We start from the raw sequence: 24,160 nt of genomic DNA on the forward strand, positions 1-24,160 counted from the left end.
TCAGACTTAACAAGGAGAGAGACATGCAGAAGGACTTATAATAACAGCGATAATAACTGTAAAAAAAAAAACAAACAAACTGGGGTCTCGTGTGAAAAAGACTTCACTGGTTTAACCTCAAGACCGAATCTTATTATCTGAGATGTGTGATGTGAAAGCTAAATGTTTAAAAAGACCCCACCACCTCTTCCACTGTCAAAGTGAACCTTGTTTTTCATCATTACCATGCTTTTACAGTTCCATAATCATTATAGACATGTGGCAACCATCTCATGGCTCATCTGACCCTGCCAAATGATTGTACGCAATGGTCTGCCAATAAATGTAAATAAATGGAATGCTGAGAGCGTACAGCCTGACCTAGCCAGTGTGAGGGTTTTGTTTTGCGAGCCTAGCCGACCATGGCGTCTCGGTCATCCGTGAGTAACACACTACACCTTACCCTGGGGGACAAGTTTATTGTGTTTTTGAGTTGGGGGGAGGGAGAGAAGGGGGGTGTTACAGTGGTGGCTCATTCTGCTGAGCTACAAAACGTTCAATGAGAGGTCTTCATTACAAACTGACAAGAGGGAAAACACAGCACAACAGCATGTACCACATAACTGGAAATGGATCTGGGTTTCATATAAATGACATCATTTCTAATAATCTACGCTAGATTTTTTTTTTTTTTTCATATTTTTCATAACTTCATACAGATAATGGATTAGGCTAAAATGCACCATAATATTTGGTTGACTTTTTAGGAACATCTTCCTTATTACATCACAAAATACATTTTTATATCCCAAAGAAGCAAGACTTGCAAGTAGGCATTTAAACATAACTAAATCTACAGCTACAAAATTCTACTCCGATAGTCTTTACCTGTTGGGCTCCCTCTTCCCAGTCCACGGTGGGTAAAAACTCGGGGCAGAATCGGTATGACATATACACAGAAGTCCGTATTGTAAAGGCTATAAAGATTTGTTGCACGTTGTAAAGTTGCCTCCTGGATCTTTACACTGCGGCGGCAGGTGTGGGGGGAGGGGGAGTTGAAGGGGAGGGGTGGAGGGAAGTGGGCGGGTTGCGGGATCCTGACGTCTTATGTGGCATATCTCTTGGTCCACTGTCGGGCTATCCTGTCATGCTCAGCTCTGTTGGTCAGGTACTGAGTGGCTATGCTTCCCACCAGAGGATCCGCTGTGGGGGAGAAAGGGGAGAGACGGCGCCGGGTTATGATGGAGAAATAAAAGTGTAAGCACACCCTGAGGGAGAGCAGTGGTGGCGGGGAGTCCACACACTGCCTTGGAGCGCCGGATTTGATGTACCGTCACCCGCACTGCACTGTCACATCACAATTTTCAAGCTGACAATACATATTTTCTGATAGAGAGAGGACTTTCACTCACACACACACACACACACACACACACACACACACACACACACACACACACACACACACCCCCTGAGTTCTAGGCTCTAGTAATTGACTGTTTTAGATAGATGTGTTCCGTTCCTTAGATGCAAACTGTTCCATTTTACATTTCCATTCCATTTCACTAACTATTCATGAAAAGCACGGTGCTTGAAAATATTTTTTCACATTGTAGCATTGTATTTAAAAAAAAAAAAAAAGAAACCCACGAAAAGCTTCTCACTACAAAAGCAGAACCAACTGATGATCCTTCATCAGTCTGACATATCCTTCACATCTGTGAACATTCTCCCCTAAAATCTAGTTAAGACATGAAAATGCTTTTTTTCCCTCGGGACCATAATAAATAAATCCCTCCTGGCAATGACAACTCAATCTGTACATCTGCCGACTCCCGCCGACAGGTCAGATTGACTGACTGATGGCCTGATAGCACTGCGGTTATTGAGACTGATGGGTTAGAGAGAGAGAGAGAGAGACACTAGTGGGAGAGGGAGACTGGTGAGTTAGTGAGAAAGAAAGAAAGGGAAAGAGAGAGAGAGAGAGAGAGAGAGAGAGAGAGAGAGAGAGAGAGAGAGAGAGGACTAAGGACCAGGAGGAGGAGACAGCACTGCTCACCGGGATTGCAGTCCGTCAGTAGGGAGCAGATGGAGAGGAGGACCTTGGAGATAGTGAGTGCCGGGCTCCAGTTGTCCTTCAGGATGTCCAGGCAGATCACGCCCTGACTGTTGATGTTGCAGTGATAGATCCTTGTGCGGAAAGTAACCTGGTGGGAGGGGGGGGATTAGAATGAGATTGTCACATGTTGCATTTTGCACAGTGAAGAGTGGTGTGGTGAGAACATATACTAAAATTGGAGACAAAAATAAAATCTAATGAAGCGATATGCCCAGCAAGGACATCCGCAACCTACAGTTGATTTTAGAGGAACTAAGCAGGAGGGATGATGCCCCCTTAGCTGTTCTAAAATCACTGTAACTCGTGGCCTTGCAGGGCTTGCTGCTTTCATAACAGTTACTACATCTGCCAAGGTTTCATAAAACAAACACAACGAGATAAAACACTACAGTTTATCATTAACAATTCATTCCTTCGCCAAGCAATGCAGTTCTTCAGCAAAAAAATGGTTGCCATGCAACACACACAGACGCAATAACACAGTTTCCGCTTTGTGTGTTAATGCTGATGTAATGCCATCACAGGTGTATTATTGCAGAGTGTTTTACAACAGCTTTGAACACAGCTCAGCCAATCACAATCAAGGACTGGAATTACCCATTGTAGAAGACAATATACTCATACTTAACACACTGCAAAACATGTGGTAAATATTCAGCAACATACCATCTCCATGTCTGCATCCTCACTATTCATCCTCATTTGTTGAGCATACACTTCTCAAAACACATTTCACATGTCATAATGTAAAAAGCTTACTGTATAGCAGACCTGGGGCCTGTACTACGAAGGGAACTTAACCTACCAAGATGTAACCCAGGGTTACTTTGTTAAACCAGGTTTGACAAAACCTGGTTATCTTAAGTGGTGTTAATCGGTACTACGACGCTGATTATGAAGTTGATTTGTTGAGCCGGGTTAACCTAATTGGAGTTTGTGTGCGTTCACATAAAAGGGCGTGGTTGCAGCGCCAATTCACCACTTTCAGTGATGACGCTGCTCACCTTATTTTACGGATGAGGAATGCACAATTATTATGACAAGTTATGAGGAATTAAAACCCACTCTACGACAAAAATCAAATACGTCGGCAGTGAACAAAGCAAGGCAAGGCTGTTGGCAACGTATTGCAGATCGGGTATCCTAAATGCCTAAGTAAAGTTTTATTTCCACATGTTCTTCAAATATGTGTTACGGAGGATTAATAGCTTGCGGAATGTCTGAAATGAGTTGAAATAATTAAATTGCCTATTTTGAGTACAGAGAAATGCCTACAGATGCAACACAATTCAGAAGTGGGCATATAGATTACAGTAATAGGATAATTGAATGTTTAAGTAGCCCCCATTGACTGATTTAGTGTATGCCTAATCCTGTGAACATTTCAGATGCAACACCATTGCTACCATTGCAACGCACATGGCAGCAGGTGAAAGTGAAACACAAACACATTATTCAGAATAGTAGGTTTATAGTTATAGCTTGCATTAATATTTCTTAATTATGAAAACATGTAGGCCTATGCTTATAGCCTTCACTTGGCCTCTGTTTTACAGCTAACAAGAAAAAGGTGTCTTTGAACACTACTGTAAGGCACCAGAGTGTTTTACAGTAGCAGAGGAGTTGGCCATCACAAATAATAGTGGAAGGCTGATTATGGACAGGGTTGAGGGAGGCATTCGGTCGGATTCTGCTGCTGTGGAAATGTGTAGCCTTTATGTGCAGGGTACAGTAATATGACATTCAATTCAACAAGTTTGTTAAAATTGTGATTTTAATTTATTAGGCCTGCTGTAGCCTAGGCCTATGTCCGATTTATTTTCGGACATACTGTATTCTTGCTCAGATGTTCAGCATCACCGATTAGTTGGAATACATGAATGTCCACGTAAGGGCATTGCTATGAAGGGTGACATTAGAGACTTCTGCCTAGATCATCTGACAAAGATAACAAATTCCCTCGGCTGACAATCTATATCTTCATAGAGAATATATGGCGGTCTCTAAAACCCCTCGCCCTGCGAAGAGAGCCCCTCACGATTTGCGCTCCAATATCGTAGGCTATGGATCATCCAGGTGAGCAGACATTGTCTCGAATTGTTAGTGGAGGGGTGGTACTTATAAAGGGTGTGGTTAACGGAAACCTCAGGTTAACCAAGAACATAACCTGCTCGGAGCAGGTTTGAGATGCAGCGTAAATTGCCATGGCAGCATACCTCGGTTAAAACCTATCTACCTTTCGTAGTACGGGTTAATCGGGAAGTTACGCCACACGTGATCAAGTTACTCTCGAAGTTACCCAGATAAGCCAGTAACCCCGCTTCGTAGTACAGGCCCCAGTGTGTCCTGATAAGCACTGATAAGGGTAATCTGAAAACGATGACTTCATTCATTCTTCTGGCAGAGAGCACAGCTGCTGTTGTACTGGGAATCCGATTCTGAATGAGCAATACGAGCCAGGACCCACCCCCCCCCCCCCCCTCCACCCCACACACCCCCACCAGTCGATGAGTTTAAGTGTCACTGCCACCCTCCTTATCTCTCACACGACTGTATCCATATTACACACAGCCTGGGATTACTGATAATGCCGGACTGCATTTTCAGGCATGCGTCTGACTGCTCCATTGTTGTGCAGGAGAGGGGGGGGGGGGTCCAACTAAAGGTCAGCAAGGAGCTGTGTCGGGGTCATGTGCTATCATTAGCTCCCGAGGAGGCCTCTGCCCCGGTGTTTGTTGACAGCGGCGGCACGGCACAAAGCTTTGGCGCTTCTGCTTGTGGTGGTGGCTGAGCAGCAGGCCCTGCCTTCACATGACTGTGCAAAACCCCTGCGACCAATATAACCCCCCAGAGCAGAGCGGCGTGGAGCGGAGCAGAGCGGACCAGCACAATGCCCGTATTGTGGAGGTGTGGAGGTCTGGACGCCATGGAGGGCTCAGAGCTGCCTGCCAGAGTGTGCTGCTGCTACTGCTGCTACCGTCGCTATGCCAGGCCTGTGTGCATGCCATGTGCTTTCTCTCTCTAATGGTAATATTCTCTCTCTCTCTCTCTCTCTCTGGAGATTAGTAACAAAATAATTGACACAACCCCAACAAACACCAACAACCTCCAACATCCAGCAGCTGTTGCTTTGAGTTGTGTCAAGTCTCCTGCCTCGCTGTCATCCGTTATTTTCAGATGTGTGGATATTTTGGTGGCCATTATCCTTTACTCCTCTATCTTGCCCAGCATTCTAAACCCACTAGCACGCTTCAGACATGCTGGGAATGTCGGAGTTTGTTTGGGCCAGTGCGGAAAAGCCTTCACAGCGCAGAGAGAGAGCGATTTTTCCTCAGGGAGAAAGCTTTTTCCCTCCTCCTCCTGCATCACCCCACAGCAGCTCGTCTCTCTCCCTCTCTCTCTCTCTCTCTCTCTCTCTCTCTCTCTCTCTCTCTCTTGCCTCCCGCTCTGCCCGACTAAAACAAACAAACACACTTCTCCGTGTCACTGTGCAGAAATGAACAGTGCAAAGGCACCATTAGCTCGCTGAGCTCCATGTGCAAATATTAATTTTGACAGAGTTAGGGCAGGAAAGCAGACATTATTTTAGACGCATATGTGTTTGTGTGTGTGTGTGTGGAGGGGAAGGGGATGTGGTTGTGGTGATGGGCTGTGTGTGTGTGTGTGTGTGTGTGTGTAGTGTGCGTGTGTGGGTGCCTCATTGCTGTGGAGTCTAACTGCTGGTGTCTGTGCAATTCTCTCGTTTCTTTCTGCTGTCTTGGCCTCAGCACATCCAGCTGTGAACTGGCTCCCGCACTCACTCAGGCAAGGATTAGAGGACCACAAACCAAGGAGCTGTGCTCGTCTTCACAGCACACGCCCAAACACAAACACACAAACACTCCGCCCCCACAAACACAGAGAGAGAGAGAGAGAGAGAGAGTGTAGACAGGATCTCTCTAAGTTGCTGTGCTTCATCTCTAAACAAAAGAAATGGTGGTGGTGGTGGTGGGGGGGATCTGTGGTGTTTCTCTATCACACAAATAAATCCCCTGTTCATAATTACTGGATTAGGCTTCCAAATGCCTTCAAATTAACAAAGACCAGCCTCCTGCCCCTGCGCTTTATAAGAGAGTGTCAGTAACACATGGCACCAGGCCTTTCAACTGACGAACGAGGAGCGAGAGCGTTAAAGACTAGCAGTTCCTCTCGCCAAGATGAGGCGTCCGCTGGCTAATTCAGCAAAGCTCCTTCTCCTTTGTAAAGTTCTCAAATGAACTCATGACCACAACAAGACCCATGACACAACATTTCCTGAGCCACTTTCAGGGAACAAAAAATAACCTGCCAAGTCATCTGACCTCCACAAACAATACATTCCTAAGAAACCCCAAATTGATTTCGGTATTATTTCAGTATCATTGTTCCCTGACAAATGACATGGATTTGATAAGTAGCTTATAATTAGGTTCATCTATTCAAGGAAGGACATCAAGAGTGCATTAACCCTATTAAAGTGTTCCTTTTTCTTAAACCTAAAAAGTTGTGTATTAGGGGAGTTTAAGGTAAAGGAAAGAGAGGCTCATCCCAAATCCCAGCTTAAGCTTGTGAAAGTGTGTATGTCGGGAAATCAGAGGTAAAGAGCTGTGCATTCGCGGTACCTTTGGTGGCTTGAAGGGGTAATCCGACGAGAAGGTGATGTCCAGGAAGAACACTCCACCTTCATACACAGAGCCGGGGGGCCCCAAGATGGTGGATCTCCATTCGTAGATGTTGTCGCCTTTGGGTCCCGCGCTGGTGAGAGAAAAGACAGGGGGGGAAAACAACACCAAAAAAACAGTTAGAAACACCAAAAAAATCAAAACAAAGGTTAGTGTTGTTTCCCCACAGCAGTTTCCCATTATAGACACGTTAGTGATGTCTGAAGGACAGCAGGTAGGCAGGCAGGCAGGAGAAAGTATTGTGTCGAGACCGACTGACGCACCGCACTGTCACAAATCGACCTTGAAGTCTGTCTGCCCGCCAGCCAGCCAGCTAGCGAATCTGCAGTCTGTTTACACAACGTGAGCAGAGGCTGAATTATATGTCTGCTCTGAGAAGGTTGTTTTGTGTGTATGTATGTGTGTGTGTTTGTGCGTGTGTTTGTTCTCTCTCTTTCTTTTTTTAAATCCCAGAGCAAAAAAAAAAAAAAAAGATTTACAGGGTGACCACGATCATAGGGAGAGGTGGCCTCAAATCTCAATGACACAGGTCACAAAGCAGCCGACAGGAACGCTGAAACATAACCTTCTTCCTCCTCCTCCTCCCCACCCAGTGCTCTAGTCTTTTAATGGAATATAAAAAAATCAAAACCCACACTCCAGGCCCATGGCTAAACGTGTGAATTGTAAGTGTGTATGTGTGTGTGTGTTTGGGGGGTGGGGGGTTGTGCAGTTTAAAGTGAGGATGTGAGGAAGGTATGGGAGAGGGAGATGGCCCAAAAGCAGGTGACTAAAGCAGACTGATACATCCATCAAAAACAACACCACCACCACCGCCGCCACCGTCTGCTGCCTATGCAGCCACAGTCACTTCTCAGTCTCATCCTTGGCTCCATGTGGTGAAAAGCTACTTTCAAACTAGCGCAACATCAGGCTGTTCCTAAGGAGAATGGATATCCCCATGGTTTACGGTGGTGGGGAAAAAAGATTTTTGTCTGGATTAGGAGAAGGGGTTTGAACCACAGCCTTAGATAGATGGACTATGGAGGAGGATTATGGGAAGAAAGCTCTTGATAGATAATAATAAGTTGAAATCAGGTCAGACATATGCTGTTCCTCGTAGAGTAATTAACTTGCCTAAAAGATGATGAGTGTGATGAATGACAACCAGCAAACCAAGCATACGGCCTACATTTAGATTTTCTGATATCGTCACATAATTTGGAACTGAATTGCACAACTGGCCCAGATAGATTTTTCAATTTTAATACAAAAAAGTACTCCATATCATCAAAACTGTCCTAAAATAACACCCCAAAAATGAAAACAGAACAATAAATCATTATATAAAAGCTTGTGGCAAAGTGAGTCACCCCCCCACACACACTACAAAAGTACTTCAGTGGCAAAAAAAATCTCGGGCCAGGAGTCGACAAGTGAAGAAAAATCCTTTCAGAGGCTCCAGCGCATCAATCTGTGAAGGTTTCAATAGAGCCCCGATAAGAGCCTTTAGAAGACTCTGTGCCGCCTGAAAGCTTTTACCTAACCTTGTCAAGAGATTTCAGCGTTACACCGGTCAGAATTACACTCAGAGCTGGACAGAGAGTCTGAGCCACGGTGTTAAAACCTGCCCGACCCCATCTGAATGCTGGGGCTGCAGGTTTTGATGCTTCGGAAGAAAATGTCTGTCTTGTCAATAAATACGACATTAGGCATAAGTCTAGTGAATAACAGTGAAAAAAGTTAAATAACCTACAAAACATCAGAGGTAGTTGAAAAACATATCACAGTACAAAGGCAGTCTACCCTGCAGAGAGAGAACTTTAAACCTCACCACATAAAATTACACTCGGAGTAGGGTGAGGTCAAATTGATCGGCCAAACATTATGACAAATGATTGTGCAGTGACTGCAGAATTATCCACCTCTGTGCTGCAGGCTTGTGCAACCAAATGAGCCAAATGCGGAGAGAGCAATAACCTTCTCATTAACTAAAAATGACACTCACTTTCCCTGAGCTTCACACCTGTCACTGCATGGTGTATGTGTGTGTGTGTATGTGTATGGGTATGGTGTGTGTGTGTGTGTGTGAAAAGCTGAGGGCACAGTGGGTAAACACACACACACAGAGAGCCTCGAAGGTGTATGTGAAGAAAAATACCTCAAAGAGGTGTGGTAACAAAAGTTGACGATGCCGTTAGGCCTCAGGGGGGTGAGCTGTGTGTGTGTGTGTGTTGGGGGGACTAAGTCAGCATTATGCAATACTGACTTAGTCAGTATTGCATAATGCTGGGGAGAGAAACAAGGGGGTGGTGGCCAGCTAGACAGACTGGACGGACGCGTTGCATTTCTGTTAATAATCCCTCTCCAAACTGGGCCAGCCCTCCCCTCCGGTGTAATCCAGCAACCCCCTCTGGTCTGCAGGGCTGCAGGGCCGCCGGCCCTCTCTCTCTACTCTGAGATTGTGTAATCCAGGGCTCCCTCAGGGTCCGCACACCATAATCACCTCAAATGTGTTTGCAGCCATCCCACTTCCTACTTCACATACACACACAGACACACACACACACTTTCTCTCCCTCCCTCTCCTTCCCTCTCCTTCCCCTCCTCCCTCTCTCTCTCCTCCTTCCCTCTCTCTCTCTCTCCTCTCTCTCTCTCTCTCTCTCTCTCTCTCTCTCTCTCTCTCTCTCTCTCTCTCTCTCTCTCTCTCTCTCTCTCTCTCTTTCTCTCTTTTCCCTTTCTCTGAGAGTGGTTTTAATGACCACGCTTGGACTTGTTATCCTTTAACAGCTGAAAGGAGAACTCCTACCATTAAAAAAGGCTTACGCTGGGATTCTCACACGCTCACATGGCTCATAGAGGCAAGCACTTGCTGCGCAGGAACAAGGAAGACGAGAAGACGGCAACTCACCTCCCCCTCCTCCAACTCCCCACCTCCCCCTCCTCCAACTCCCCACTCACCTCCCCTCCTCAACTCCCCATCTCCCCTCCTCCCAGCTCCCCACCTCCCAAGCTTCCAGCTCCCCACCTCCCCCTCCTCCAACTCCCCATCTCCCCCTCCTCCAACTCCCCACCTCCCAAACCATCATTCTCTCCACCTCCCCCTCCTCCAACTCCCCACCTCCCAAACCATCATTCTCTCCACCTCTTTGCTTTTCAAGTTCAAGGCTAAGCAAGAGAAAGATAGATAGATAGATAGATAGATAGATAGATAGATAGATAGAAAGAAAGAAAGAAAAAAGAAAGAAAGAAAGAAAGAAAGAAAGAGAGAGAGAGAGAGAGAGAGAGAGAGAAAGTTCTTCCTCACACCAGGCCAATCCTTAATTTACTGATCTCTCTTACACACATTTCCGTCGACTCCCTGACAGAAAAAAAACTGTACAGCAATGGCAGCCTTTGTGAACATATCCTGGCAGAGTCCTCAGTTTTGTTCTCCTGGCGGACGTCCAGACCCACAAACGCCTCTAATCAAATGAAAGCCCAATTAGGCCTGTCCACCTGAGGAGCCCCGGCTCCTCCGAGTAGAGCCTCCTGAGGGAGGAAGAAGATAAAAAAAAATGCAACACAAGAGGTGCCACAATGACAAACTGTGCTGGAGAATGAGGACTTCCTCCAGCGGTCACCTTGATTCGGACTGAGTAAACAACGGGGGTAACTTGAATCTGGGAGCTACCTGGAACTGACTCAGAGGACCCCTGAGAGCGAGACATGGAAAGAGAGAGAAAGAAAGAGAGAGAGAAACAAGAGAGAGAGAGCGAGAGAGAGGGACAGAGTGAGCGAGAGGGAGAGTAAGAGAAAGAGAGAAAGAAAGAGTGAGAGAGAGGGAGTCCGTTTTTGAAAAGGATTCCCATCCCTCTGCAGTCGCCTCTCACAGTAACCCAGCAGAAATGCTTTCAAGCCTCAGCAATGGGTCCTGGCTGGAGAACTGAGGATTTGGGAAGTCAATCCAAAGCACGTCATGAAAGACCAAGTACAAAAACAAAATGGGAGGAGGGAAATCAAAGACATACCACCCGCAGACACACACACACACGCGCACACACACACACAAATCACACCAACACACATACGCACACACACAGACGCAAATTTAAGCACAAGGTTATCATGGAACAATGAAGCCTGAAGTGGCCAAGCACCTCTCCTTTGTTTCAGGCTGTGTGAGTGCCCAGTGACGCCTGGCGAATACCAGCACTGAATCCCCTCTTCTGCAGCCAGTGACCTGATACTGGATCTAAAATTGGCCACAATTAATGAAATAACCTCTGGGGCTTGGCTGGAGTCATTCATTCAGATCTCACCATCTCTTCTTCTCTCTCTCTCCCTCTCGCTCACTCTCTCTCTCTCCCTCTTCACCCCCAATGGCAGTGCAAGCTATAATCAAGTGACAGGATATGACCTAGACTGTTATTCATCTGACAATTGGAATAAAGTCACAGTCGGCTCTGTAATTATGATGGCATTGTATGAATAACTGTAATCTCGGGCTCTCCAAATGTTAAATTTGGCCCCAATTTATAGTCATGTGAGGACCAGAATGTGTTTGTGTGTTTGTGTGTGTGTGTGTGTGTGTGTGTGTGTGTGTGTGTGTGTGTGTGTGTGTGTGTGTGTGTGTGTGTTGGGGTAGGGGGTTAATTCAGCCAAACATTGTCACATCTGACCAGGCTCGGCCAGAGTGACACCATATCCTCGCTGACCACCCCCCACCTCCACCCCGCCAGCGCAGCTGAGTGCTGAAATGTAAACATAACACCGCGAGCGTAATTGTCCGACATGATGTGGGGTCTCATCTGACCAAGAGGCTGCAGCATAGGGAGAGCACTGGAGGGGAAACTCATGGTGGCATTCTTTTCTTTTTCAGCTCCTGCTGTTGAAAGCTGACACACTGACCTTCTGCTTCGCACCAGCCACAAGAAGCCACACTTCTGATTTCATTTAGCTGAACAGGAATGGTATTGCAGATCATTTCAGCTTATGTTACATGGCTGCAATATCTCTCTCTCTCATATATATGTATATATATATCAGTGTTTCCCACAGAATTAAATTCTTTTCATTTGTGGTGGTAGGTTTGCAGAATCAGCTTGAATGCAACAGTTTTTAACAAATTATATTTTATTATTATTATTATTAGTTATGATGCTAACCATATTTAAGCACAATTTAGCACAACCTGGAAAATCATTGTGTGGTGGTCAATGTCAGTGTTGATATTGTGGTGGGCCGCCACAAATAAGTCAATGTATGGGAAACACTGCATATATATATATATATATATATATATATACACACGTTCCATAAATATGTTCATACTGTAGTCATGGAGGTCTACTGCTGGGGCTCACCACACGGATTCACGGAAGTGCACACATACTGTCAGAATGTACACGTTCTCCCTTGGACTGCAGATCACTTCGGATAAAAGAGTTGGCTTAATGAAAAACGTAACTGCTGTCTTCTGAGGACACTGCCTTCATAAACACACAGAGCGGCCTGTGTAGAGGGCCATTTAACACATCATTTGAAAGCTTCAGCTGCCTGAAAGAGGACTTTATTCATGAGGCTACACATGTGAATCAAACAGGTGACTTCATGTAGCTGAGCTCACTACATTCCTCTTGAATCTGCTGTTCACCAGTATGCAGTACAAGACACTCTGGACTGAACAGAAAATAATTAACAAAAATAATGTTAAAGTGAACTGGTTTACTTTTCCCAGTTTATAGTCACAATGCCTCGATCCTTCCCAGGCTTTATCCTGCATGTTCGTCAAGACAAGGCCTATTTGGGAATCAGATAAAGACTTCAGCAGACAAGGCAGACAAATCCAATTTGTATTAAAATATTCAGAGAGCAAAATCAATGTCTAGTCAAACATATTATGAACAAAGCCAATGTCTGACAATTTCAATCTAACTCTCTCCATCTTAATCAGAGAGCTGAAACATGCACTTCAAATTGAAGGTTTTAAAAGTATTGACTCGCTGATTTTATGCTCTCCTTATTGGACTTCACATAAAAGGATTTACAGTCCACCATTGGACTGCTCATTAGTCTTATATGTCTCTTGAATTGCTCTTCAAAGTGAGAACGTACGTAACCACACACGCACACATACACACACTCTCACACATAGACAAACACCACACACAGACACACACACACACACACAATATGCTCGACTGTGGAGGAAATGGCCATAAGAATCTGGCCACAAGAGAAGCAGCTGGCACAGACCCTGTTTGTTCTATTCCCACAGATGGATTTTCTCCCTCCCTCCCTCCCTCCCTTCCTCTCTCTCTTTCTCTCCCTCTCTCCTCACTCCCTTTCTGTCCCCTTTCTCCGTCTCTCTCTATCCTCCCTCACAACTCATTCCCTTTTGCTCACTGCTTCTCTCTCTCCATCTCCCTCCCTAGATCCCCCCTCACTCTCGGTCTCTCTCCCCATTTGCACAGCTTACATTCCCAGACATTGATCTACCGGGGCACGTAGACTCTGGCTAAATGCAGCCGATGTACTTTTCAAACCTATTCAATGAGTGTTAATGATAGTTCTCCCCCCCTCACAAAGTGAGCAGAATTTACAGTGTGCCACCGATCGGCGGCCTAATCAACTGTAAAAGCCAGCACCCCCGCCTGACAAACAGACTGATGCTCTCAAACATTTCATTTACTTAACATTTCTGTTTCCACAACAGACCGTGGCTTTCATTTTGTTTGCACAAATCAACAGCCATTATTTTAGTCCTGGTGCATTGTTGTACATCTCTCAGGCAAATGAATGAAGAGATAGAGAGAGACAGAGAGAGAGAAAGAGAGTCTTTAAATAAAATCAATACACAATGATATCTAACATAATCTGCCTGCTTCATCATGGGCAATTACATGAGAAGGCAGGAGCGATTGGATGGATGGACGCAGGGAAAAACAAACAAATATGCCATTAATCACGGATACTGCCTCTCGTAAAAATGCATTTGCCAGTCGTTTGCAGATCATTTCTCTCCCCAGTCGGAAAATGGCTACAATTTACAGCCACTCCACGCGATCACTATAAATTATACAGCCAGCTAAAACAAGATCATCTCTACATCCACACGAGGGAACGATGGCATGACAGGGACGAGAATATAATGTCTACAATTACTGACCTTAAGAGCTAAAAAACTTGCAGGCTTTATCTCAGATGAGAGCCCATTTTCCAAATATTTATGGCTGAAAATTCCTCTACAATTCCTCTAAAGCCTTTCCTCAAAATACAAGGGAAGCCTTTCTATGCGTATGCCTATGCCTCTTTTGTTTACGTACAAAAGAGGCATACGCATAGAAAGGCTTTAACTTTGCTGTATCAACTTTGCTGCGAGGCAACTGGCTTCTTCGGAGTACATTTCACTTTTTCCAAGTCTTGTTAGCGACTTTTAATCAGATGAGAGCACTTCTCCATGACAGTGAGCATCATGAAACAATTGGATTGTTGGGTTCTCACTGTGAATGAGAACATAAAAAGGCTGGGCAGCACTGGCACCTCATACTGCCTAGCTGCGGCAGGCACCACATTGTCAATAGAGAGCGTACGGTACCACGTCTGTTTCCTGCAACTTGGCAGAATGGAAAACACCCGGGAGGCCGAATAAGCTCCCACGAGTTGATGTGAGTCACATGCAGAAAGTTGAAGAGTGAGAACCATTTTCATGGAGAGAGAGAGGGGGAGAGAGAGAGAGAAAAAAAGAGAGAGTGAGGGCTGCTCGCTTGTTCACCTGCAACTCTGACTGTGATGGAGAGCGCTGTAATCACAGCCGTCATCTTGCACTGCCCTTGGTGTGGGCTGGCGGTCAAGCTCGCTGAGGAAATACTGTGAGGCAAGGTGAGCATGGTCGACAGGCGGCCAGCGAGGCCCAGCACTGACTGAAAGCCACTGACTCATATTGCCTGACAGCTGTGAGTTCCTATATATTTACATACAGTCCTTATATCTTTAGGACACACATGAAAAACATGAACAAGGAAGACGTGAAAAATAAATCGTACAGAAATGTTGTGGTGTTTTTATATCAGAGTGGAACTACAAGTGGCAAAACAAGGAAATGAAAAGAATCCAATCAGAGATTGTGCCTTGTCAGAATGATGCAAGCTGTTTGATCTACCATTGGCCTCCACTTCAAAAGCAGAAATGCCCTCAGTGTGGGACATCATCAATGAAATCACTTGAAAATCAAGTCTTTCCTTTCAAGTCTCCTCTGTTGCAACCAAGTGTCTTCCTTCAGAAACAGACAGACATGTCCCACAATCATTGCATTCAGCTCATCAAGTAAAGGGATCTTAGCAATTCCATAAAAACAATAATTTGGAAGAAACAAAACCATGGTAGTAATCTGTCAGGTGGTGGTTCAAAATCCCTTCAAATCAGTAATATGAAAATGGTCTATGTATTTTTCTACTGGCAACTATTATCAGGTCTAACTCTTTACAAAAGGTTATCTTTACTCAAGCTCTCCTGAGCCTGAAAACCGCTCTCAGCAAAACAGCTGCTCTGGAGGCAAATAGCCAGGAGCCTAATGAACATAATAAGCAGTAGCTCTGAAAAGTGCCTTTTCAATGTGTCGGAAATGTCTTCAGCAACCCGTGTGATGTATAGCAGTGTTTCTCAAAGTGTGGTCCGGGGACCACTGGTGGTCCACAAGCTATCCAAAGTAGTCCGCGAGCAGACGTGGTAAAATTTAATATAGATGAGTTGTTTGCAATATTGAACCAAGTTGTATGTAAATCCAAACATTTCTGCAACACTGCCTATGTAAGGCATGCCAGTTTAAATCATATAAATTCTCTGACACAATAAGCAAGGTGCAAAGACAATCAGTGAGTAGGCCTATTGTGTAATTATGACCGCCGCTGTGGCCAATATAGGTTTAATCAGGTTTTTTTTTTTTTTTTTTTTTTTTTTTTTTTTTTCTTTTTAGATGCCCAAATTTCCGTCAATGATTCCCGACACTGAAAGACCGGGTACACGAAACTTGGTGGACATGTAACCCCACATGGATAGCATGGAACCATCGTTTTTCGTTTTGATCTGTAGCCCCTCCGCTGAATTGGACCCCGAAAGGAGGGTAGGGCAGACACAGTTTTCTGTGAATATCTCAAAAACCGTGAGGGTTTAGGAGGACCATTTTTTTTTTTTGTATGTTGATCTTAAGGGGCCATGTCAACCCATTCCATAACCACTCATTTCATGTATAGCCACCCTAGTTAAACACAAAAAGTAAAAATGAGGTGGTGTAATTGAAGGTATCTGTGACCTAACATAGTCAAAACTGCACAAAATTGGAAGTGTAGGATCATTATGACACCCTATGTATGCACGCCAAGTTTTGTGGAATTCCGTTCATGGGGGGCACACAATAAATTAATTTATGTTACTATACACCAACTGGCCTGTAGGTGGCCGGAGACAGTTTTCTGTGAATATCTCGAGAACCGTAGGGCCTAGGAGGTCCACCTTTTTTTTTTTTTTTTTTGGTCTTAAGGGGGCATGTCAACCCATCCCATTACCACTTATTTCATGTATAGCGCCACCTAGTTAAAAATTAAAAAGCAAAAAATGAGGTGTTTTCATCTCAATATCTCTGGCTGACAAGGTCAAAACTGCACGAAATTAAAAGAGTAGGATCATTATGACACCCTCTGAATGCATGCCAAGTTTTGTGTACTTTCGTTCATGGGGGGCCTTACAATAAAATAATTTATGTGTACATTTAGTGACGTACACCAACAAGGATTCCCGGGACACTGAAAGACCGGGTACACAAAACTTGGTGAGCATGTACCCCCCACATGGATAGCATGGAACCGCCATTTTTCGCTTTCATCTGCAGCCCCCCCGCTGGACTGGACCCCCCGAAAGGAGGGTAGGGCAGACACAGTTCTCTGTGAATCTTTTATGGTATGTTGGTCTCAAGGGCCCACATCAACCTGGCTCATAATCACTCATTTGTGATTTGCCCCCCCCCCCCCCCGGTAAAAATGAAAATCAGTAGGATTAAAAAGAAAGCCAAAATAAATATTCACCATCATCATCATGGCTGCATTTTCAGTATTGGCGAGAAGTAGTCGTTTGTCCACTAGATGGCGATCGTTGCAGTGAGACGTAATTTTGTTGGAAGTTAAAAGTGGGTTGGAAAAACAATGGACGCTTCATACAAGGACTGTAATTTACATCGCAGCGAACATCTAATAAGGATAGGACGATGTTCACATGAAGTGTAATTCCCATTTCTTCTTGAAGCGAAATAAATCTAAAGATGTTTCTCGGACATGCTTGGTTTTACTGCAGGTAATGTTAATCTTGTAATATCAATAAGGACCTAGGTAATGTTACCGTTAGCGCTGGTTGAGTGATGGAGGCATTTGATTGATTGCATTTGTAGAAAACTATAAATGCGGTTATACCAAGCAAATTGATAGCAGCACTGTTTGTATCTTTCGACTGTCATTTATTGCACGTGCTACAAAATCATTCTGTGCAATGGAAGATTTACCAACGCTACACCGTCTGATACAGTTTTGCCTATACATGCGGAGACTGAGACGCCTGTTTATTTTGTTTTAAGTGCGTGCAGGGTGTGAGGGGAATCGATGTGCTTTGATTACAGCTTGGTAGTTGTAGTCTGTGAAATTAAAAGCACGGTGTGTGAAGTATCCAAACAATGACACCTTCATTTCATTATTGCTGCTTTAGCAAAACACCTTAAGCTACTGTGTAGTGGGTCCCATTTAGAAGTGGCTACTTCATTCGCTTTCCTTGACTCATGGAGCTGCGTGAATTTTATTACAACTTTTCGCCACGATATGGCAGTTTAAGTCCGCTTTGATACTGTAAGGCGAAGCCATTGGTTTCCAAAGGAGATTTTATTTGTGTCGCCAGCATAGCCTATTGACAATTTATGTTGTCAATAGGCCTACCTTATAATCCTACCTGTAGCTTAGGGAAGCTAACAACTTTCTATTAGGATCTAGTTTGTTAGTTACCGTTTTGTCATAACTCCCTGATGCATTTTGCATTTAGAATAGCCAGGGCTGCGTGTATATCTCAATCGAAAATTAAACAATATCGGGTGCCTATGGACTAGGCTGGGTGAACCCAGCCTGATCTGCCCGCTATTTATTTTTGATTTCTTAAAAGATTGAGCTTGGTCTGATGAAAGCCAGACTAGCCATGGACCTCAGTTAAACAATGCAAGGGAACATGAATCAGCCTATATTTGCACTAACAATAACGGACAAAAAAGCTTTTCAACTTTGGCCCGTTAAAATGTGTATGAACAGTCTAGCGGCGCATTTCATCAAGGCCCATTTGGACATGTCAGTTATTTGCACCACTGGTTAGATGTAAAACAGCATTTCGTTTCAGACTAGGCTACTGTTACTTAATTTGTGCATTAACAATAACGTTTCAGACTACTGTTACTTAATTTGTGCATTGACAATAAAGTATTACATGAACTAAAGATGACTAAAATCTTATGTAGAAGAAGAAACATTCACAAAAAATCCATCCATCCAAAAATGACCTTTGTTTTGATAGCTGTTGAAAACGGCATGGAACTGACAGAGATGTTTTTGTTTATAAATACATAAAAAAATAAATAAATAAATAACATGCTGATACCTTTTGCTTTTCCCAAATACAATGTAGCCTACAGGTGTAAGTGACCTTTCATCAATCCAGTTGCAATGGATGAACTGTGATGAACTGCCCTACTTGTGATTGTTTAGAGATTTTAAAGGTTTTATAACAATTCTACATCTTCTTTGGCTATTCTACAATCTATTCACCTTTTCAGCACCAGTAGGGTACTTTCTGTGCAGCCGCACACACACACTCAGGCATGCCAAACAAGCATACACAAAAGTTTCAAGAGTGGGGGATGGAGTAAAATATGGAGACAAATTGAAGTGTGATTTATTTTTTGTGAACGGATGTACAGGACTGGAGCGGGCGGTCATATTTTTATACCGCTATGCGGTACATCTAGTTTACTGTTGAAGTAGGTCTACTTTTTTTTTTTTTTTTAGCTAGGTGGTCCGTGAGGCTATTTTTTATTGATTAAGTGGTCCTTGGTCTGAAAAAGTTTGAGAAACACTGATGTATAGAACTGAACTCTGCTTCCCCCGGGACAAAATCATTGTAGTATGATAAGTATAAGTATATATACTCTTTTGATCCCGTGAGAGAAATTTGGTTTGTGCATTTATTCCAATCCGTGAATTAGTGAAACACACTCAGCACACAGTGAACACACAGTGAGGTGAAGCACACACTAATCCCGGCGCAGTGAGCTGCCTGCAACAACAGCGGCGCTCGGGGAGCAGTGAGGGGTTAGGTGCCTTGCTCAATGGCACTTCAGCCGTGCCTACTGGTCGGGGTTCGAACCGGCAACCCTCCGGTTACAAGTCCGAAGCGCTAACCAGTAGGCCATGGCTGCCTAAACCTCACTGTTTAATACACTCTTTTTTTCTTCTTCTTTGTCTTAGACAGACTGACTACAGGCCACAATCCCTGAACATACTGACATTCCAATTTGTTGGCAACATGAAAATGTAATCCTCTCACAAGCCAAACCTAACACTGTAGTGGGTTGGTAAATAGATCTGAAATCGCCAGTGTCAGTTGGGTCTGGTAAACAGCTTCAACTAAACAAGAGCACACGGGCAACGCCTGATACCATCTGATGTGGGATTCGCGTTATACGACTACAAAGAAATGTGCCCTCAGTCACGATGTTGAAATTCTGTGATTTATATCCCCAGAGAGATGTGAGCAGAATTTGAGAAGCCACGACGACTGAGAAATGTATCATCTTTGCTCTCGTGCTTTGAGCCAGGCAGCCTGTTGCTGTTCGATTTTTTCATTCCTGAGCCGTGAAGAAAGTGATTCTCAAGAATGGGTAATAAACACTCTGCTTTTAAACGGCAGAAGATGACAATTAAATATCCGTTTAATGCATTTCAAATTCATTTAAGATGTTTTCTCCGCTGTACACTTAAAAGGCTTGCTGAGGGAAATATAAAGAGGCCATATACTGTGTCCAGGAGCAACCTACTGAAACTCAATCTTGCTGTGGTGCTAGCTAATTCACACCTCCTTTAAACAACACTAGGGCTAGTTCCTTCCCAGCCAGTGACTTCTTTTGGTAAATAACGCTTGAAATAATCTTTATGAACGTTTATAATAGTGTAATTTTTGTGAAGGCTCACACCATCATCAGAAAAGACTCAATGCGAAATGGCCACAGAAACGGACTCACTGAGTCACAAATTTCCCACACAGCCCTCTCTCTGTCTCTCTGTCTCTCTCTCTCTGCACTGCACTGTCTGTGAATAGCTGGCTCATGCGGCAGCGCTCCTGAGGGGCTACATAGTTTGGCCTCAGCCATTAGGTTTGATGCATAAAAAGAGAGAACATAGTGTGCAGGGGATAAAAAAAAGAAAAAAAATGAGACAAGACGCTTAGCTCTCTGACTCCAGTCATGAGTAAGCACTTCAGCGCACAATCGTTACTTTTCCAACAGACAGAGAAGGAAATTATGACGGTTTATAAACAACCGAACCCCCCCACCCCCGGTCTCCAATCCCTGTTACTGATCATCACCCGGCCCACAAAGACAATGAACGAAAGACAAAGGCAGAGACAGACAGAGAGAGAGAGAGAGAGAGAGAGAGAGAGAGAGATCTGGGGAGGGGCAAGGAGGATTAACAGATGAGTGTTGTCAAATAAGTGGTATAAGGGATAAGAAGATGCCCTTCGAGCGCAGACTAGGAGGTATTCGGATGGCCTCCGTAATCCACAGAGCTGAACCGCATCAAAGCGCGACCGAGGCAGAGACAGAGGGGAGGCACTGCAAATGGACAGGCGCTAGATTCCGAAAGGGCTCGGGAATAACAAGAGCAGAGCAATTGGGAATGAGGATGAAAAAGGGAGGGGAAAAGGGGAGGGAAGAAAGACAAAAAGAGAGAGAGACACAGACACGGAGACAGAGAAAGAGAGAGACGGAGAGAGCACAGGAATTGCAAATGTACGAAACGGTTTTTGACAAGACGTGCCAATTGGGAGGGCACCTCCTTGACAGGCCACTTTGAAGACAGGAAGGGGACCTTTTGTCTCAGTTCAAAGAGGAATGGCAGTAAAAATGGTCCACCAAATTGAGCTGGCATGTTTTGAAGCCGCTCGTCCCCTTTTGTCTGAGCGCCGAGGAGGCACGGGCAGCTGGCCCGAGGGGTGCCGGCTCTTTTGTCTGGCCGATGTAGTGCAACGAGTGCCCCCTCTAGGACCCTCTCCGCTTACACCCCCACCCCCCCCTCCGCCTTTTTTGTCAGGCGCTACACACGCCGGCGTGAAAGCAGCAGCTCACTGCGCTAGCCTACTCACGGTCAAGAGAGACAGACGAGGCTCACCACCACCATCACCACCACCCCCCCAAGCCACCCAAGCCAACCCCCACTACCACCCCACCTCCCACCCCCCAGCCCAGAGGGATCACGATGGACTGAAGTTATGCTGCAGTGTGCACTGACACAGAGAGGGATAGAGAGAGCGAGAAGAGACAGAGAGAATAGACAGAAAAGAACGGTGACCGAAAAGAACATCTCTAAGGACGGAGCTGCCAGACTCACAGAAAGAATTTAGCGACGGACACATCTTAATTCGCTCCGTACCACTGTACACTCACTGAAGGAACACAAAGAAATAAGGAGGCTTATAGTGTTTTGCAACATCATTTGTTTTTGTATGTAATGAGATGACATAGCCCTGTAGGTGTGGGGCTGCATCAGAATCACATTGAGAGAGGTCAGCCATACAGATAACTGCGCGGCCACAGAGAATGCTGCTGAGGCTACAACCCTGAACTAATGGGTTAATAAGGTTAGGTCTCCATGGAGGCCGCACTAAAGGGGGGTGGTTATGGAAAACAATATTCATCAGCCTCTCCCCACCTCCTACCAAGAATCTCTTCTTTCTTCTCATGTGCCCAAAGAGGAGGACATGAACAACAGAGAGGGGGGAGAGAGAGAGAGAGAGAGAGAGAGAGAGAGAGAGAGATGATCGTTTACCAAAGAGAGAACTACTCAATGTGTACACTGATCAGAGTTATAGCAGTTTAATAATAATTCTGCTGTAGTGGAAAAGAGCAGAGAGCAAGAACAAACACTCTCCAACAGCTCTTCTGAAGGCCTGCCTCAAAGGCACAGCAACAGCGTGTGTGTGTGTGTGTGTGTGTGCTTGTGGGCCAGACACATTCAGACTGCTATTCATGCTGTTCTTGAAAAGGAAACCAAGATGCTTCAAGTTCCTCACTGGCGAAATAGTGTATGTCAGGCTAACCTGAGTTCAAAACAGAAAGCAAGAAAACCGCACAGAGAATCGCACACCAACCAACACACTGTTAGAAGAATACACATATCGTCCACAGAAATGGGTAGTACTGTCGTTTGGCAGTGACAATAACAGAGGAAGCCCAGGCAGTATGTGCCTGTGTGTATGTTTGTGCATGTGTATCTGTGTGTAGTGGTGTGTTATTGTAAGAATAGCAGTGTTGTGTTTTCAGGACAACAACACCAAGTTGTAAAGTGTACAAGTTGTGCAAGTGTTCAAGTGTGCAGGTGGAGTGGTGCATGTGTCCAGTGGTGTGTGTTCAGCATCCTGTGTGTGTGGTGAGTGTGTGTGCATTGTGTGTGTGTGTGTGTTCAGGGAGGGAGGAAGCACCAATGTCCTTCCAGTGTGTTCACTATGCGCCTGTGCAGCTGTGTGGATAGGATGCTCTCAATGGTGCCTCAGGCAGAATGTGGTCATGATGGCTGGTGGAGCACTTGCTCGCCCTGAGTTTTAGGAAGTACAGCAGGCGGCGCTGGAGCTCTCTTAAGCCAAGTGATGCAGTGTGGTCCAGAGAGGTCTTCACTGATGTGCACCCCCAGGAATTTGGTGCTGTTTTCGCTCTCTCCACCCACAGCAACTGGCCGATGGTCAGTGGCAGGTGTTGGGTGTGACCTCTCCGAAAGTCAACAACAATTTGGTCTTGCCCCGCTCAGCAGGAGGTTGGTCCCTTCAGGAGACCCACCAGATGTTGTGTATTGAGTCGCCAGCAAATTCAGCAAATCACTATGTGATTGTGCTGTAGGTTGCAGTGCAGTCATCTCAGCAGGGTGAAGAGCAGCGGACTGAGCACGCAGCCTGGGGGAGCCCCTGTGCTCAGTGTGATGCTGCTTTGAGGTATTGTTGCCAACCTGTGGGGCCTCTCTGACAGTCCAGTAGCCAGTTGCAGAGGTAGGTACAGTTTGTCAAGTTTGCAGATGAGTTGTTGTGGTATTATGGTGTTGGCAGAAACTGAGGGAGTCTCTTTTTTCCAGGTGGGTGAGGGCTGGGTGGAGGCAGAGCAGATTGACGGGTCAAAGTTATCAGTGCCACAGACTTGAAGCAGGATGGAGCAGTTTTTCTTCGGCACAGGTATGATGGTGGCAGCTTTGAAACATGATGGACGATGTGAAGTGTTAAAGATGTCTGTGAAACAACTTCAGCCTGTCGGCAAGCAATGTAGAGGGGGATGGGTCTGAGGTGCTGTTTTGTGTGCTTCAAAGCTTGCAAAGCCCGGTTCAGGTTGTTGTTGAGCAAGGGGCCTGAATGCCCTGCCATAGGCTTTGTGAGTTCCTGCTGTCTTTGAAAGTGTTATCAGCAATGAGTGATGGCTCAGGGAATGAATGTGGGCCGAGGGGGTGTAGAACAAACAAGTGTCCTCTACACACATACACTCACACTCACCATGTAAAGTGCCTGGTGGATTTAGCCAATTACTATTTAGGTACTGAAAGTACTATTAGAGCAAATTGTGGTTGAGGTTATTGTCAAAGTCTGTATGAATACTTGCTGAATAAAAACAGGAAACTCTTCTTAACCCCAGTGTCTAATCTAGCCTCTTTAAGGCATGAATAAAGAATCAAATAATAGAATCTACATTATACAATTTTTGACTGGTATAACTAAATGATAATGCATACTTAATTAAATATATAAGATAGACTTTTATGTTGCCATAACACTGAGCAGCCTTATCAGTAATGGATGTAATTATTGTGCATGCATAAGAGTATCAAAATCACATGGTTGAATCATCTGGGTCCCAGATTCACATTTCTAAAAGAGGAATACTTCATCAAGTCTAGTAAAGAAAGAAACAGAACTCATCTATTTTGTATAGATCCATTTAGGAGATCACGTTGATGATTGAGGTTGATATATTTGGTGATGCTTATCAAAGCAGGGCTTGCTATCCTGCAATGCCTGAGTGAAATCAGTGGATTGCAGAAAACTTGGAGGAATGTTGATCAGTTCAATGCTG

General features: G+C 44.8%; 1 protein-coding gene across 1 annotated transcript in view; it reads right to left on the reverse strand.

Moving 5' to 3' along the window:
* Positions 1–438: 438 nt before the first annotated feature.
* The window catches only part of ube2e3 (ubiquitin-conjugating enzyme E2E 3 (UBC4/5 homolog, yeast)), a 31,228-nt gene continuing 7,506 nt past the window's right edge, over positions 439–24,160 (reverse strand). The window contains exons 4-6 of the mRNA XM_048238731.1: positions 6,739–6,871; positions 2,039–2,186; positions 439–1,182 (exon numbers count right to left, since the gene is read on the reverse strand). Of these exons, the coding sequence (XP_048094688.1) occupies positions 1,085–1,182; positions 2,039–2,186; positions 6,739–6,871 (379 nt within the window). The 3' untranslated portion in view covers positions 439–1,084. The remainder of the gene's footprint in view (positions 1,183–2,038; positions 2,187–6,738; positions 6,872–24,160) is intronic.

This window comes from Alosa alosa, chromosome 3 (genome assembly GCF_017589495.1).
Source record: "Alosa alosa isolate M-15738 ecotype Scorff River chromosome 3, AALO_Geno_1.1, whole genome shotgun sequence".
Lineage (NCBI taxonomy): Eukaryota > Metazoa > Chordata > Actinopteri > Clupeiformes > Clupeidae > Alosa > Alosa alosa.